This window comes from Ranitomeya variabilis, unplaced genomic scaffold (assembly GCF_051348905.1).
Source record: "Ranitomeya variabilis isolate aRanVar5 unplaced genomic scaffold, aRanVar5.hap1 Scaffold_244, whole genome shotgun sequence".
Lineage (NCBI taxonomy): Eukaryota > Metazoa > Chordata > Amphibia > Anura > Dendrobatidae > Ranitomeya > Ranitomeya variabilis.
Window position 1 is genome coordinate 23,164 of NW_027508001.1, and position 17,788 is coordinate 40,951.

Sequence of the window (17,788 nt, forward strand, 5' to 3'; positions counted from 1 at the left end):
TTTTTTTTTTCCTATTTTTTTTTTTTTAATTTATTTTTTTATTTAAGTCACATTCAAAATAACCTGTCAGAAAACTTCTCCCAGCAGTCCACAGATTAGAAGCCTTCATCAGACCAAAAAGGTAGCAACACTTAATATTGCAATTTTATTTAATTTGCTCAAACAAAACAAAACAAAAAAAAGTTAGCATGTAGTAAATTTAAAAAAACAAAACAAAATGGTAAAAAATAGAGATGACACAAAATGAAGAAAAAAAAAATCTAAATGTAGTAAAAAAAAAAAAAAAAAAAAAAAAAAAGAAAAGAAAAACAAGAAGCACGGGCAGGTAACATTCGTAACAAGGATTCTGACTCCTGCTTCGGATGAGACACATGTAACATGACCGGGGTGATTGTAGAGATTTCAGCACCAGCACACAGATTTTATACATTCAGTTTCATTGCAATTGATCATTTTTACCCCATTCCCCTTGGGTATCATTATATCACAGCTTAGGTCACAGTGTTGCTAAAGAAAAGCTCGCTCGGAGCGAGCGGGATACCTTAAAGTTGTAAGATACCCAACAAAACAGGACAACCCCATCAAAATGATTATCTTTTCCAGCATTTTTTTTAAAAAAAATTTTCTATAAATTGGACTTCGAGGACCTGTCAAAAGTGGCCAGATTTTGCTTCCATTTTATCCCCTCTGCTCCGCTGAATTTTGCATGGTTTTTCTTTTTAAAATCCGCCCTACGGATCCAGAGATATGGCCTAATTTTTATTGTCTTGAACAAAGGGGCGTGTCTTTAGGCTGTGAGCAATGCCCCCTTGGCTAAGACCATAAAAATTAGCATATTGGGTGCAGTACACAAAAAGACCCATATCTCTGGAACCGTATGTCGGATTTTAAAAAGAAAAACAATGGAAAACTCATGGGAACGACGGGAATAAAACAGAAGACGAAAAGTGGACACTGGTGACAGGTCCGGTGTAAACATTTTAATTTTGGAAATTTAAAGAGAACAAAAACCTGAATCACTAAAATCTCTAATGATCCAACGAATCAATAACCGGAGGGTATTTATTCATGTTGGAACATTGGGGTGGGGTCGGAGTGTTTTTTTTACTTTTGGGAACAAAAAAAAGGTTCTGATATGCCACACGGGATGTAAATGCGAGATGGAGACAATTGATTACTCTAGAACTGAAAATTCAGATTTCATCTTTAGACCAAGGCACGAAAACGCATAGTGCATAAAATCGGTTTCATTTAAAACTAAGAAGAAAAAAAAAAAAATCAATGTGGGAGGACCCCGTCTTCCCCCCTTTTCATGGGTTGTCATATACTTTGGACTGCTCGCAGTTGGCTTAGTCTGGTAACAGAAAACGCGCCAACAGAAAACAAAACATACATTGGCCGACAGAAAAAAAAAAACATAGTAGAAGATGACAAAGCCCTGACGTGAGCCGGTCCTGGACAAGCCTGTCCCAACTAGTCCACAACCTTCATGACTTCGTACCATGCAGAACAGTTTATATCTTAGGGGTCTAGGCGGGGGGAGAAAAATGGCTGCTTGCACGTATTGGTTGATTTTATTTTTTTGCGGTGGGGGAGATTTTGGAAAGTCAATGGAGTTTTAGCAAGTATCAGAAGAGCGTTGAAAAGGTCCACGTGATCAATGTTCGTAGAGGTGTCCTGCTTTGGCGTCCAGCAATTACTAGGGTGGGTTTCGAAGGTTTCCTTTTCTTTCGGGCTGCAGTCAATATGGCACAATTCCATCCAAAAACGTTACCAATGTCCTTCGCAAACTTTTTACATCCTTTTAACATCCTGTGCAAAATATTCTGAAACTTCAGACGAATCTTCCTTTCAAAAACCCTCGGTACAATCCACTCGGTCATCAATGTCATGATTGAAAGCGCAAAAAGAAAAACAAAACAAAAACTAAAGCCGGATTTATGTCATTCATGTAGGTACGGGCCATCATGGCGGAGAAGGCAGTTACGAGAAAATAACCAAGAAATCAAAGAGACTTTTGTTACGGAGAACGCGGCGTCGTACCCAGGACAGCCCGCCATCGTGACGTGCACGGGACCCTATTTTTCTTTTCCTTCTTCCCATGCAAGTAAAGTAAATTTCTAACTAAATCGTTACTTTTTTTTTTTTTTTTTTTTTTTTAATGATTTGGTAGTAGCATTTTTTTTTTTTTTTATTCTTTATACTTGTTAGTCTTCTCTTTTCTGAAATTCCAAAAAAGTATATAACAAAAAAATTGTAAAAAAAAAAAAAGGCCCCTCCATGTGCAAAACTCTCGTCTCTTTCCACCAATTTCTTCCTAAAGACCAGACTCCTCCGGGAGAAAAAAAAAAAAAGACCGTGGTACCCAGTATACAGCGGCGTCGTAAAATAAAAAATGAATGAACATTGTAGGAAGACGAACCTGAGTTACACGTGATAACTTGCTAGACCCGACACTTTCCTCTCCTCTGGATCATGGTACTATAGGAGTACGAGGAGGTTTTGACGGAGTAGGATTCTCGTGAACGCGCTGCGAGCTCATTGGACAGGGAAAAAAAATATATATAATAAAAATAATCAGGAGATCGGAATTTCTGCATAATTATAGTTCAGTGTTTGTTTTTTTTTCTTCTTAAGACCATCGCTCTTGAGGTGCAAGAAGGGAGGGAAAATGTAAAAGGCAGAAAAATCCAGGAGAGATTCGGTATAACATCCAAACTGAAGTTTCCGAAAGATCTTTTATTTGCGCTTCCCAGGTTGCAGGATTTCTCAAGACTTCCTTGAAAACAGCTTAGAAAAAAAGATGAAGTCCTTTCTAAAGAGGACACAGAGCCGCCTCCCGCCGGGGTTTTTTCTATGTACTGTTTGATTTTCCAAGCTCTTGCCGAATGGCTAAAATAGGACGAGAAAAAAAAAAAAAAAGGGAAATGTGTTAGCTAGAGAACTGAAATAGTGCAAAAAACAAAAAAAAAAAACACCTAAAGTTTAAGAAGTGACGACAAAAGGTGACCAATGACCCCAAAAAAATGTGTGTGTGTGTGTGTGTGTGTGTGTGTGTGTGTGTGTGTGTGTGTGTGTGTGTGTGTGTGTGTGTGTGTGTGTGTGTATATATATATATATATATATATATATATATATATATATATATATATATATATATATATATATAATATGTTTTTTATTTATTTATTTTTTAAGGTATTTCTCAACCTCCTGCAAAACTCAGCCTGTGGCTGGGCTAACTGGGAGTTAAAAGGTGCCGGCCGTAACGGCCACAAGACGTGATCGCTCGACTTTAATTCTGCTCTTAGAGATTTAAATGGTTAAACTCTTAATTGGCAGTGCTAATTGGAAGCCTAAAGTTTTATGTTCAGAGGGGCTTTTCTGAGACTTCACTATTGGGCATGTAGCCTTATAACAGGCTTTTCATAACAACATCTGAGCGTCACCTCTGCCGATCAGATGATTGAAAGTGGCGCCATTACATGCGTTGTGGCCTTGAACGGTACTGCAGCTCATTAACTTGGCGGTCCCCCTATGAATTTAGCGCTGGTCGTGCATTTTGACCATCTCAGTCAGTCCCACACACTGCAGTCCCAGTGCGCAGGCAGGACTTGAGGCTCCATAAAAATTGGTGACTCGCGACCCCATACATTCTGCTCCTAAAGCGTCCCTCTACCATCAGCAACTTGCAATCTTCCTACAAAGTAGGTCTCCTCACATAGCGTAGAGAGGGACATAAGGTTTTCTGCTCGATTTCGGACGATCATGTCACAAGTCTTGCAAAATTCTCAATATCTACAGTTTAATGATTTCTGCTTGTTGTCGTTCGATAGTGCCGGAGTATCAGACCTTCTGGATGACCAGATGTCTGATAAAGGCAAAGTCGCGCCGTTCTCGTCAGGCGTATATGGGAGTGATCGTGCCGCTTTCTGCGCTTACCGTCGATGAGCTCTTCTTTCAGTTTTGCTAGTTCTTTTCTCATCTCTTCTAAAATGTCCTGAAAGACGGAGAGAAGGGGAAAAAATATATAAGAAGCGACATCAAATAGGGCAGTGATTAAACAGTGCGACATCCCCCCAGGGGCGGATTATGGCATTGTAAGCCCGGTAACACCCCTGCTGCATCGCGTCCCACCTTACCCCTCACCTCCTGGCCATACACACAGGATAATATAATAAAAATAAATATTATATATATAGTACAGAGCAAAAGTTTGGACACAACTTCTCATTTAAAGGGAACCTGTCACCCCCAAAATCGAAGGTGAGCTAAGCCCACTGGCACCAGGGGCTTATCTACAGCATTCTGTAATGCTGTACATAAGCCCCCGATGTATCCTAAAAGATGAGAAAAAGATTTTAGATTATACTCACCTGCGGGGCGGTCCCAGTTCTGTTCTGGTCCGATGGGTGCCGCGGTCCAGAATGCTGTAGATAAGCCCCTGATGCCGGTGGGTTTAGCTCACCTTCGATTTTGGGGGTGACAGGTTCCCTTTAAAGATTTTTCTGTATTTTCATGACTATGAAAATTGTACATTCACACTGAAGGCATCAAAACTATGAATTAACACATGTGGAATTATATACTTAACAAAAAAGTGTGAAACAACTGAAATTATGTCTTATATTCTAGGTTCTTCAAAGTAGCCACCTTTTGCTTTGATGACTGCTTTGCACACTCTTGGCATTCTCTTGATGAGCTTCAAGAGGTAGTCACCGGGAATGGTTTTCACTTCACAGGTGTGCCCTGTCAGGTTTAATAAGTGGGATTTCTTGCCTTATAAATGGGGTTGGGACCATCAGTTGTGTTGAGCAGAAGTCTGGTGGATACACAGCTGATAGTCCTACTGAATAGACTGTTAGAATTTGTATTATGGCAAGAGAAAAGCAGCTAAGTAAAGAAAAACGAGTGGCCATCATTATTTTAAGAAATGAAGGGTAGTCCGTTGGGAAAACTTTGAAAGTGGCCCCAAGTGCAGTGGCAAAAAACATCAAGGGCTACAAAAACTGGCTCACATGAGGACCGCCCCAGGAAAGGAAGACCAAGAGTCACCTCTGCTTCTGAGGATAAGTTTATCCGAGTCACCAGCCTCAGAAATCGCAGGTTAACAGCAGCTCAGATTAGAGACCAGGTCAGTGCCACACAGAGTTCTAGCAGCAGACACATCTCTACAGCATCTGTTAAGAGGAGACTTTGTGCAGCAGGCCTTCATGGTAAAATAGCTGCTAGGAAACCACTGCTAAGGACAGGCAACAAGCAGGAGAGACTTGTTTGGGCTAAAGAACACAAGGAATGAACATTAGACCAGTGGAAATCTGTGCTTTGGTCTGATGAGTCCAAATTTGAGATCTTTGGTTCCAACCACCGTGTCTTTGTGTGACGCAGAAAAGGTGAACGGATGGACTCTACATGCCTGGTTCCCACCGTGAAGCATGGAGGAGGAGGTGTGATGGTGTGGGGGTGCTTTGCTGGTGACACTGTTATGGATTTATTCACAATTGAAGGCATAATGAACCAGCATGGCTACCACAGCATCTTGCAGCGGCATGCTATTCCATCCGGTTTGCGTTTAGTTGGACCATCATTTATTTTTCAACAGGACAATGACCCCAAACACATCTCCAGGCTGTGTAAGGGCTATCTGACCAAGAAGGAGAGTGACGGGGTGCTACGCCAGATGACCTGGCCTCCACAGTCACCAGACCTGAACCCAATCGAGATGGTTTGGGGTGAGCTGGACCGCAGAGTGAAGGCAAAAGGGCCAACAAGTGCTAAGCATCTCTGGGAACTCCTTCAAGATTGTTGGAAGACCATTCCCGGTGACTACCTCTTGAAGCTCATCAAGAGAATGCCAAGAGTGTGCAAAACAGTCATCAAAGCAAAAGGTGGCTACTTTAAAGAACCTAGAATATAAGACATAATTTCAGTTGTTTCACACTTTATTGTAAAGTATATAATTCCACATGTGTTAATTCATAGTTTTGATGCCTTCAGTTGTGAATGTACAATTTTCATACAGAAAAATCTGTAAATGAGAAGGTGTGTCCAAACTTTTGGTCTGTACTGAGATTTTTTATTTATTTTTTTTTCCTTGCATAATTTGTCCCCCAAGAGATCACAAAAAGAAAAGACAAATATATGCCTGGAGAGCACTTGTTTTTTTTCCTATTTCATTTTTTTTCCCCCAGTGTGACTGGAGAATTCATAGAAGCCCCAGTTACAGGGGAAACAGTCCAGTGGAATGAGACAGTTACTGGCAGAGCGGACCTGAATCTGCCTGGACCCAGTAAGCTCTGCTATGTCGGCTACAAGATTACCGTATCTGCCGTACTGATGCTTCTGTACACTTTATTGATCGTTATGTAGCCGGCAAAATATAAGATAGAAGCGCTAATAAACTTCAACTGTCTTCTTCCCACAGACCCGGCTGTATATGACAACAGGGGACCAGGCCATTCCAGGAGCTTAAAGGGGTATTCCAATCTCCAAGCAAAGATCCTATCCCAATATATAGTAGGCATAATGATAATATTAACAAATTAGAAATGTAGTATAGTTCTTCTGATTCGCTATGTCACTTACTCAATCTGCAGGGCATTGCTGCAGCTTAGGTATCCATGGTTAAAGCCATTAACAACTACCTGTCACTATATGAGTGGTTGTAACCATGGATACCTAAGCTAGTGGAATGCCTGCACTTGGGGTAAGCAACCTAGTTTATCAGAAGAACTATACTACATTTCTAAATGGAAGTATTTGCTATTATTATTACTACACATACTATATATTGGGATAGGATTTTGGCGATGGGAATATCTGTACATTTACAGATGTGCAGGATTAAAGCCCAGAACAAAGCACAATAAATTTAACCCCTTTCCGTTTTAGGGATTTTCTTTTCACATTTTTTTTCTTATCACATAAGTCTTGCTTTTTGCAGGTGGAGATGTACTTTTGAATGACACCATTTATTTTACCACATAGTACGCTGGAAAACAAAAAATTTCAAGTGCAATCGATTTTTGTGAACTTTTTTTTACAGCATATATTGTGTAGTAAAAATGACCTGGCGTCACGATTGTCGAGGTCAGCACAATTATGGTGATGCCAAACTTGTACAGTTTTTTAAAAATATTTTATTGGTGTAAAAAAAATTGGAAAATTTTGAAATATGTATAAAAAAAATAATTACGGGACCTGTAATGTTTATTTTTTGGCTGTGTAAGGGCTTATTTTTTGCAGGGCGGGACGACGTTTTTAGCGATCCCATTTTGGTATAAATTATATTTTTGATTGCTGCTTACTGCATTTTTTGCAGTGACAAAAAAACAAAAAAACAAACAAAAAAACAAACACCCTGCAATTTTGGCGGATTTCATTTTTTCAGTCTACGGTGTTTATCGATTGGATTAAATTTTGTATTTTGACAGCTCAGACTTCTGGACGCGGAGATACTTGCCAGTCGCTTCACATTAGGAAAGCAACCTATGCTGAACATCCCCTTTAAGGGAGAATTATCAAGGACGCTCATCCACTCTCGGCTTTCCTGGGTGCTGGCGTCGTTTTTTTTTGTTTTTACCTGTTTCAGTCTGTCGTAGTCCAAGGCTTCTGACTGTACCCCGTTGGCACTTGGCTGCCCCGATGGTGTAGACTTTGGTCTGTGCAAACACAATAAAATAGTTTTGCAATAAACCTGATTACAGTTACAAAAAACAAAGATAAACAGACCTAATACCGAACCTAAAAGCCATAGCGTGCTTTTTTTGGATTGGTTGATAGAATTGCATGAGGCTTTTTTTTTCCATTGATTTTTATTTTTTTTTAGGGAAAAGTGATTAAAAAGAAACTCGAGCATTTTATTTTTATTTTCTTCATGTGGGACAAACATTTTTGATATTTTGTTAGTTTGGGCAATCATGCACACAGTGATGATACCACATGTGATTATCTATATTATACACACACACACACACACACACACACACACACACTAATAATTTTATTTATATATACATACACTGTAGTGAAATATGTATAGGTATGGATGTATAACTAGCAGTAATTTAACATCTGTCCTGAGACTGCAGGTCTCACAGGTTTCACAGCATATGTTATCCTGAGAAGACAGTCTCCTGTCTCTAATCTCGCCAGGGGACCTTGCTAAGAACCTAGAAGTGGAAACATTTCACACCTTCTGGCTCCTTTGGAGATGCCAATTACAGCATGACACTATCTATGAGAAATGTTACACAAAGCTTCAGAGAAAATAATATATTCATTGGTGGAGTGGCCATGGTCCAATCACAAACCAGTAATTAGAATATTAACATGATAGGCTGGTCTAGAAATTTGACCTCCAGGTTGGCTCTATAAATTAGGCCTACACACACAGAAAGATGTTCACATGTGGGGGCAGCCTGGAAAGCTGATGTGAGCCATTCCATATTTCTCCCTCCCTTTAATAAGTCTGAACCTTGTATGCTCTAAAATAATCCATAGCCTTAAAGTGTGTGAGCCTTATGATTGGCAGACAGTAGTAATATTTCTGGGACTCATCACCCGTGTGTTTGGTGAGTGGTGGCAGCGTGTATGAGCGGGTGTGTGGCCTGGGTCAGTGTGTGATTTATGCTCCCATTACAGCATAGGACAGAGGTTGAATGCTGGACTGAGATTAACCCTTGCAGGCGCAACCCCAAGTCATGTGCTGAGAGCGGGTACATGACAAATTTCTATATCTATTTATTTAATTCTTTTTTACATTTTAGTTCCCCTAGGGGGACTTGAATCTGCGATTCGCTGGTATAATATGCAGCAATACTGTAATACTGCAAAATATTGTAAAAGTATCAATCCCCTATGGAAAGCAGCCTCAATCAGGGCTTCATAGCCTAGCGGTTCTAACATTGCAGACATGGGGGCCCTTCAGTAACCTCTATATTATACGGCACCACAGGATGACGACGCTCAGGGGACCAATGGGAACAGAATGAACGGCCGCCATGTTAAAAACATTTTAAATACCGCAGTCATGCTTGAAAGCAGCATTTAAGAGGGTAAACTGTAGTGATTGGAGCTAGATATCCCCCCTGGGGTGCCGGCTGTATAACGGTCGTCGCCTGCTCTGTACAGGACAGGCTCCATTTCTGGGGCCAGCACCATACAAGCAGTGCGCACGTCAGCCACACATGTACGGCGGATGTCGTCAAGGGGTTAAACAAACGCCGACGGACTTGTGGTCTTTCCCCATCTTACCTGGAGATAACGGGGGATTTGCTACCATTTATCGTGTTTGTTCTTTCCCAAGGCTTTCTTGTAGGTTCTGTGAGGGAAAAAAAAAAAAAAAGGGATTATTTAAAAAAAAAAAGCAGAGGATTTGGGGCTGTTTGTTGGGTGCAAGACACAACCTGTATATGATAACATGAGAAAGTGCGGTTCCTACCTGGTGTGCCAGCGGACGAGGCTTTCGTAGGCGCAGCCTCTGGCTCCTCCTGTGAGAAATAAAAATGCCAAAATACTTCAATCACGCGACTCGGCGCCTTTTTTTCCCTATTTATAAACAATATAATATGTTTAAATTTTGCAATCTTTTTTTTTTTGCTCAACATACTAAAAGGAAGCAAGTTTGCAAATTAAAAAAAAAAATTCAAGTAAAAATAATCCTGTTGTACGCAGCTCCTTTCCTAAACAATGTGTCTCCATGGACACAGGCTGAAAACAAACCCTGTGTAGTCTGACTGTAGTTATATCCCCTTCTATCTGCCCCTCTTCATGCTATTTTTAATAGAAAGGAACACATGACTGCGATATGGCTACACACTGTTGTTTTTGTGGTTGGTTCCAAGGTGACAGTGTATGCAGCTCCTATGCAGAGCTACGTGTCTCCATGGTAACAGACTACAAACACAACCTCCTGTAGTCATGTGTTACTCTCGTCACTAGGAGAGGGGCAGATAAAAGTGAGGATAACTGCAGGATCAGATTAAGTCGGACCTGGTCAGGATGGTGTACACCCTCTTAACGTAAATCAGCTGAAGGAGGAAACGAGGTATATGGTCTGGGTGTAGGGGCAGGTTTTCTTCACATACCATCTTCTCTTCTTTCGCGTCCGGTTCTATGTTCGGTCCTTTTTCAGCGATTCGTCTCCTATAAAATTGCACAGAAAAACATGGCATCTAGTACAGAATATTGATTTTATAGCACTGCCAAAAAGTGACAGTAATATCATATCCTAGGTTGCACAGTCCCCGGAGCCCTCAGTAATAATTCACCTTCTTGCTAGTAATGCGCTCATTTCCTCCATCAAGCCTCCCCCACCCATCGGAAGAGGACCGTTCCCGCGGCTAGATTCTGTCTTGGGTGGGCCCGAACTGGCCCCGGCGGAGCTCGAACTAACTGCACTGGAGCCATCGTCAGCCTGCAAAACGGAGAAGTCATTGAAAAACATAAAAAAAAAAAAAAAAAAACAGATACAAAAAAAATAATAAAAAAATATATATTCAAATAAATTATTAATAATATTATTATTATTATTATTATTATTATTAATAATATAATGATCACATCAAGATCTAAATTTAATTTTGCCATAAGGTAAATACATCAAAGAGGAAAAAAAATGCAAATGCCAAAAATCGCTGTTTAACAGTTACTCTATGGAAAATGTGCACTGGCTAGAAAGGGTCTGTGTGCGCTACATGGGTGGTCCATGCACTCGGAATTATTTATATGTTCACCGAACGAGCCCCATTATGGTGTAATATACAATAAAAGTCCGTTAATGGCACAAAGTCAAAAAATACTCTTACCCGAAAAACTTTTTTCAGTTTGGCACCAGCCAGCGCAGCCGCCAAGCCTGATAATGGACGGTTTTCTTCTGAGCTAATGGAGGCCATAGAGAATGGAAGTGGGGGTGCAGGTGGCGGCGGAGGAGCTGGTGGTGGAGGTGCAGACATAGGTGCAGGTGGTGGCGGTCCTGGCGGAGGTGGAGGTCCGGGCGGAGGAGGTGGTGCCGGACAAGATGGAGGAAGTGGAGGAGGTGGTGGTGGTAGGGGTGCAGTGGCCGACGACGTCTGAGACACATTTGACCCTGGAGGAAGAGGGGGTGGGGGAGGAGGTGCTGGTGGTCCCGGAACAACACCTATAGGAAATAAGAGCATAAGTAAAAAAAAATAATACCAGTAGATATTACAGCCAAACTAAGTCCTGCTCTAGTTGATAGATGTGATATTGATGGATTTCATTAACTTCAACACTCAAAAAAACCCAAACATTAAACTGTTAGTAAAATTAGACAAAAGTTAAATTGAGAAACATAACGAGATTTTTCACCCTAGGATGAAGTGTGGCTTGTGAGGGCCTGCGGTCTGGATGCCGCATATGTGGAAAAACCCAAGGGCAAAAAAAAAAAAAAAAGCTGATCTAAAATACACTATCGGATCCACAAGAGGGCGCTAGAGGCCCATCGACAGGCACAGCAATGCCGCAGAGGGTGCCGGGATATTTGCAAAAATTGTATGAAATGGCATTTAAAATAATTAACAAAATATAACATTTGCACATATCTCCGCGCCCGCCGGGTGGTTGTTGAGGTTGCAGGTTATTTTAGTTTGTTAGGAGGTGCGGACTTTGTATTTTGCACGGCTATGGCCAGTGGTATTTTGCAATGTTCATTTTTTTTTTTTTTTTTTTTTTTTTTGCATCAATTGATGTGTGCTGGAGTAAAACCAAAATCTATTCTCAAATAACATTGATCAACGATTCACAGGATAGGTAACAATAGTACGAGACCCCTCCCTATCACTTGAACATTGGCGCTAGGCTCCATATGAGGAGAACGGAGCAGCACCTGGTCCAGGTGATCCAGGACCCATCATAGCGATTGGGGGGGAGGGGGGAGGGGGGAGGTAGCGCTATAACTACCGCCACTGGTTTGGAGTCAGTGGTCCGCCAATACTCAAAGATGTAGGGTGTGCACCGAGCATCGCATCATAGCCGAGATCCTGCATTGCAGATTCGGACTAAGATGTTAAGATTCTGTTCACACCTTGTTTTTAGTTCACGTTCAGAACATGCATCAGGAAGCAAAAAGAAAAAAAAATGCACCAAGTACCAAGTGCATGCATTGGGAGTGCAGGGGGGATAAAAAAAGAAAGCAAAAAACATGCGGCATGGAGGCAGGAACCCTACAGTGCATGCGGTAGGAAAAAAATAAATGCACACCGCATTCAGAAATGTAGGAGGGGAGCGCACAGGGCACGCGGCATGGGAAACCAAGAAAAAAAAGGCACATAGGGCATGCATTAGGGGGGACAATAATGCTATGTGCACACGTCCAGGATTTTGTGTTTTTTTGGCCGTTTTCCATGGAAAAAACGCTAAAAAAAAAAAAGAGCTTACATGAAGCATGCCATCATTTCAATGCAATCCGCAATTTTTGTGCACATGCTGCGTTCTTTTCCACGAAAAAAAACCGCATCGCGGTAAAAAACGCAGCATGTTCATTAATTTTGCAGATTTTTCGCATTTTTGCAGCAATATTATTGCATTGGGAAGCTCCGGGAAAAATCACAAAAAATACGCCAAAAATGTGCAAAAAAACCACGATAAAAATGCATGCGGATTTCCTGCTGAAAAAGTCCGGTTTTGTTCAGGAATATTCTGCAGACCTTCCTGAAGGTGTGCACATAGCCTAAATGTACACAGGGCAGCGTCAGGAAAAAATATGGACACAGTGCATTGCGGCAGGAAAAAATATGGACACAGTGCATGTGTCAGGGAAAAAAAAAAAAAAAAGATACACAGTGCATGAAAAAAAAAATGCTGCCACTAGTTAAGGCTGACATATGCCGCTGTGTAGGTGTACGACAGCCCTAACGCATGCTGCTCTCCTGGTGCATTGCTGAAAGCAGAGGGCAAAGCCAGAGTATCCGCAGATACCAAGAGTATAGCTCCCCCACCATCCCCATGTGGAGGTCCTGGATGCAGACCTACGTGCTCACTTTCCACTTTCACAAGCCTTATGAATGCATGTCATAGGTTAGTCAGTTATTTGCAGTGACGGAAAGCCTTACCCGGATGGGTCGCAGGGTCAATCGGCTGAGAGGTTGTGGTCAAGTCTGGCTGAGAAGCACAGGCGTCTCCCAGCACAGAGATTAAAGAATTCTCAACAGAGGCAGGGGAAGCTGCAGGAGAAGGCAGAACACCAGGCTGGGATGAAGGTGCTGAGACAAGAGGAGTGCATGGAGAAGAAGCGGTGGCTTGAGATGAGGACAGAGAGAAAGGTGGAAACAATGGTAACGGTGGAGCAGGAGGTGGTGCTGGGGTGCATGACATTTCATATGAAGACGTATCGGCATGACCATTGGGTGCATTGGACAGGAGGGCAAGCTGAGATGCAGACACTAGGTGCACGGCCCTGGGGCCAGTAGCCTTGCCAGGAGGACTACTGATCATGACTGGTGGGGATGGAGGAAGAGGAGCAAAATTAGAAGCAGACCAGGAGATGGGCTTCACAGGAGGTGGAGGCGGTGGCGGTGCAGGGTTCACCGGTGAGGGAGGTCTGGCGATTTTATTGATGGGTCGAGGAACGGTTGCATAATGAGGGAGGACGGGATGGAAGGCGGACCCCAGAGATGTGGCGAAACGTGACGCCGAGTGACGGAGGGGAGGTGTCGGCGGCGTGGAGTTAATGGCCTGGGAGGTGACGATGACATAGTCGGCGGCGGAGTCTGTACATATAGAAGCTGGGACGGAAATGGCTTTAGCGTAAGAGATGGGAGATGATGAGTGAGGCCGACACGTCGAGTAATCGAGATGTTGAGTGTTATATAATGAATTGTCATAAGATGAGGAGTCTGGAGAGCGAATGTGATATAAAGGCAGCAACAGACAGGACAAAAAAAGGAGAGAGAGAAAAAAAAGGAGCTAATGAAGCAACCAAACCGGCATTCAGAGGAAGAGTATCAATGAGATCTACGGTTAGTACAAGAAGATTAGATAAAGGTTACTGCATTAACAGAGAGATCACCCCTACCATGACCACTGGATGACTACCACCCCCAACAAGACCACTGGATGACCACCAGCCCCACCGCCAACGTGACCTCTGGATGACCACCACTCCCACCGCTAACTTGACCTCTGGATGACCACCACTCCCACTGCCAATGTGACATCTGGATGACCACCACCCCCACCCCAACCACTGGATGACTACCACCCCAAACGTGACCTCTGGATGACTACCACCCCCACCGCCAACGTGACCTCTGGATGACTACCACCGCCAGAGCAACCCCTGGATGACTACCACCCCTAACAAACACACTGGATGACTACCACCCCAAACATGACCTCTGGATGACTACCACCGCCAGAGTAACCTATGGATGACTACCCCCCCCAAAGTGATCACACATCATTGATGGACACTGGATATTTGTGTGTTGCTCCAAACAATGTTGGAAAATCTTCCCTACACTTCTTTCACCAGGTCATTTGCACCCCCATACCATTAGATTGGCGTCATGTGCCCCAGATGTGGGTCAGAGCTATTCATCCCTCCCAGATGTTTAGGCAGAAAGATTTTGCTGCAAAATCTCCATTTGTGCAGAAATTGCAGGGATTTGACCCCTCGACTAGAAGAGGAAACAACGAACGTGTCAGATGTCTTTAAGAAAAAAAAAAATAACACTACACGTTAATTTCCTTGCAAAAAAAAAAATCGTTATAAAACAGGGCCCCATTGCATGCTGTCATAAATGAAAGGTTGTCGCCACATCCATTAAATTTCTACAGTGTGTCCGTAAAGTCATGGCGTACTTTTTTTGTTGTTGCTTTCTAGTGACTGGTCAAAATGATAGAAATGTGAAATCTGCTCCAAATAAAAGAAAAACTCTCCCAGTTTCATACCTATTCAGTGCAGTTCGATGTGGGCTCCATTTGTTGCCCTACACAGATCCAAACGATAGCATAAGCTTGTGGTTGCATGAGGTCACAGACCTGGCAGTGTATTAATCAGAGTTCAGTTTATCAGGGGTTAATCTGACTGGGGGGGCTCAGCGACAGCTTAAATGAGTTTGTGTTTGATTGGTTCTTGTTATCTCTCCTCATGAACAGGTCTGATATGATTGGGCCGGGGAAAGGATGCCAAAATGAAAATGATAAAAGTGCACCATGACTTTACGGACACACTGTATGAGAGCTTTGAAAAAAGTGGTCTAGCGCACTGCAATTTTTGGAGCTTCTGCAGACATAATTTCATTTCTATAGTACCGACATATTCCATAGCGTTCGAGTTCCCATAGAGTGGAGAGCGCTGCGTATGTGCGCCCACCTCTCCCTTCGACAGTGTGCGACGGGACTTGTTTGCTGCGTCGAAATGCTGAAAATGTTCCCGATGGGACAACCCCTTTGAATTTGGTAGGCATCTTACGCGGTAACCATCCCCCCAGTAACCCTGCCATCACCCCCGTACACATTACAGGAAGGCCATCACTCCCGCAATCATTAACCAACCCAGAAGAAAATCTGCGGATGCATGGTCCGGCCTCAGGGATTGCACAGACGTGGTTGCGTTAGACCGGGGTGACGTCTCTGTTGCTGCAGGGCATATCGGTGTGGGTGAGTGTTGGCGAGTACCTGGGTGGAGCACATCTTACCCGTGTTGGACGCCCGCCTCTCGCGCTCCCACTTCTGGTGCTCCTTCTCTAGCTGCTCCTGTAACGTGGCCTCCTGACGCTCTTGCTCCAGCCTCTCTTGTTCCTCCAGCTCGCGCTCTAGTTGCTCCTGTCGTTCTCGCTCCTGCAGCTCGAGCTCTCGTTCCAGCTGCTCCTGCTCTAGACGCTCCCGCTCCAGGCGTTCGCGCTCTATGCGCTCCCTCTCCAGTCGCTCCCTCTCCAATCTCTCCCTCTCCAGCCGCTCTCGTTCCATGCGCTCTCGTTCCATGCGTTCTCGCTCCATGCGCTCGCGCTCCAGACGTTCCCGTTCCTGCTCCTTCTGTCGTTGCTGCTCCTGCAGCTGCCTGGACGGGGGGAGATAAAAGAAACCATGGTGACTGGGTAAACGCTCCGCTCAGAGGACATTAATATTTAAGAAGAAAACCAGTTCGCTTTGTTGCAGTGAACGAAAAACCGTGCTTGGCACAGAGATAAATAGGCACGTCACATCACCTCCACTGCTGTTCCCTTCCTGAAACAGCACCACCCCTGACTATGGGTAGTGAGAGGTAATGCAGCTCAGCGCCATTATTTTCAATCGGGCTCAGCCATAATACCTGACAACCAAAAGGCGAGTGGTGGCGCATTTTCTGAAGGAAAGCAACCAAGTTTTTCTAATACGGGACATCCCCTTTAACACTACATGAAAGAACCGTCTAGCTGGCCATCGCTTCTCCGGCTGATCGAGGGATTTCCGACCTTAGTGGACAGTTTTGTTTTAATTATTTAAATGCATTTATTCAGGGCCAAAAATTAGGGCTTATGTTGATCTACGGGGACCGAGTGGCCATATTGCCGACTACGGACCCTTTAGCATTGGACATGGTTGAAATCACCAAAACGTAGAGTTGCAAGGAGCATCTACCAAAAGCAGTGCCGCAACACCGTACAAGATCCTTGATGGTTCTGCCGGCAAAAAAAAACCCACATACAACGACCAAAGTGACCGGCTGGTGTCTATAAATGTGCCACATCCAAATAAAACCCGAAGCAAGTGACCCTCCGGGGTTTTGTCAGGACGGAGCAGACGTGATCCTTGAATGCTCTCCCGCTAAATATGGATCTCGTACCTTCCCCCCATGAAGCCCCATTTTCTGTATCTGACCCAGGATCACCGTACTTACAGCAGGAAGCGATCCACGTTTGGTCCATTTCCACCCTGCAGTACAATATAACATCCATAGGGCTTCATGCTGACCCGCGTCCCGGTAAACCCTGTGTTGTGCCGCTCATCGCCTTTTTATAAGCGCGTTTCGCCTTCGCTGTGACTTCCTGACTATAAATAGTGTGAGCGAAGCTTACGGAGGAGGAGGAGGAGAGGAGGAGAGGAGGGCACGGCAGTGAGTCACCCCGATGCCATCCGCACTATGGAATACATAGCAGCCAAAGGAGAAGGAGGAGTAGGATCTACATAAGCAACCTGCAGCACCGCCGGCTAATGTGAGACTACAACTCCCAGCATGCCCTGACAGACTAAGCCCTATTCCTGGATATTACATCAGAAGATATTAAGCTGCTTGGCAGATTTTTTCGGAATGAGGGATGCCCAACAAGCCTCAGTAACTATAAATAATCCATTACTGAATGTGCCCCATAAATATCCTCATCTACAGACCATCTGCTGACTACACGTGTCGTAGAGCCGCAGATGACGGACGTGCTCTACCGCCGCAATGTTTATGGATGCCATAATGAGGAGGAAACGGGAGGAAATGATTGAGGCGACGAAAGAATCCTAAAATAATTGTCCTAGTCTGACACCAACAAGGACGCCATTCATTACATGTTGTGACAGCCGCCATTCACCAGGACTGTCCACAACGTGTCATTAGCAAGATTCTGAGTAACTGTACCAGAAACATTCACCCATCCAGTTAGTAGTTACTTGCTTAAAGACCAACCCATCAACCGCCCGCCAACCCCCTCACGCCAACCCGCTCGACCAATCACCAACCCGCCCGCTCCCCTGTCCCACTGCTCGCAACCCCACAAGTCCATCCTTTCACCGACTACTCACTCATCTATCCAACGGTTCGCAAACCCACCCCCATCCACTGCTCGCCTATCCA

At 43.7% G+C, this 17,788-nt stretch overlaps 1 protein-coding gene across 3 annotated transcripts; it reads right to left on the reverse strand.

Moving 5' to 3' along the window:
* Positions 1 to 108: 108 nt before the first annotated feature.
* On the reverse strand, positions 109 to 16,986 carry LOC143789409 (protein enabled homolog). 3 transcript variants are annotated; one of them, XM_077279006.1, is made up of 11 exons: positions 16,844 to 16,986; positions 15,663 to 16,024; positions 13,074 to 13,856; positions 10,809 to 11,140; positions 10,272 to 10,417; positions 10,089 to 10,146; positions 9,443 to 9,491; positions 9,256 to 9,322; positions 7,583 to 7,661; positions 3,943 to 4,000; positions 109 to 2,892 (listed from the first exon to the last, which is right to left on the reverse strand). In XM_077279006.1, exons 1-11 carry the CDS (start codon positions 16,909 to 16,911, stop codon positions 2,855 to 2,857), a joined length of 2,040 nt encoding a protein of 679 aa, XP_077135121.1. In that variant the 5' UTR covers positions 16,912 to 16,986; the 3' UTR covers positions 109 to 2,854. The 3 variants fall into 3 exon arrangements, with proteins under 3 accessions (XP_077135121.1, XP_077135122.1, XP_077135123.1); XM_077279007.1 differs by having other exon boundaries at positions 13,074 to 13,184; positions 16,844 to 16,983; XM_077279008.1 differs by lacking the exon at positions 13,074 to 13,856 and having other exon boundaries at positions 16,844 to 16,981.
* Between the last annotated feature and the right edge of the window lie 802 nt (positions 16,987 to 17,788).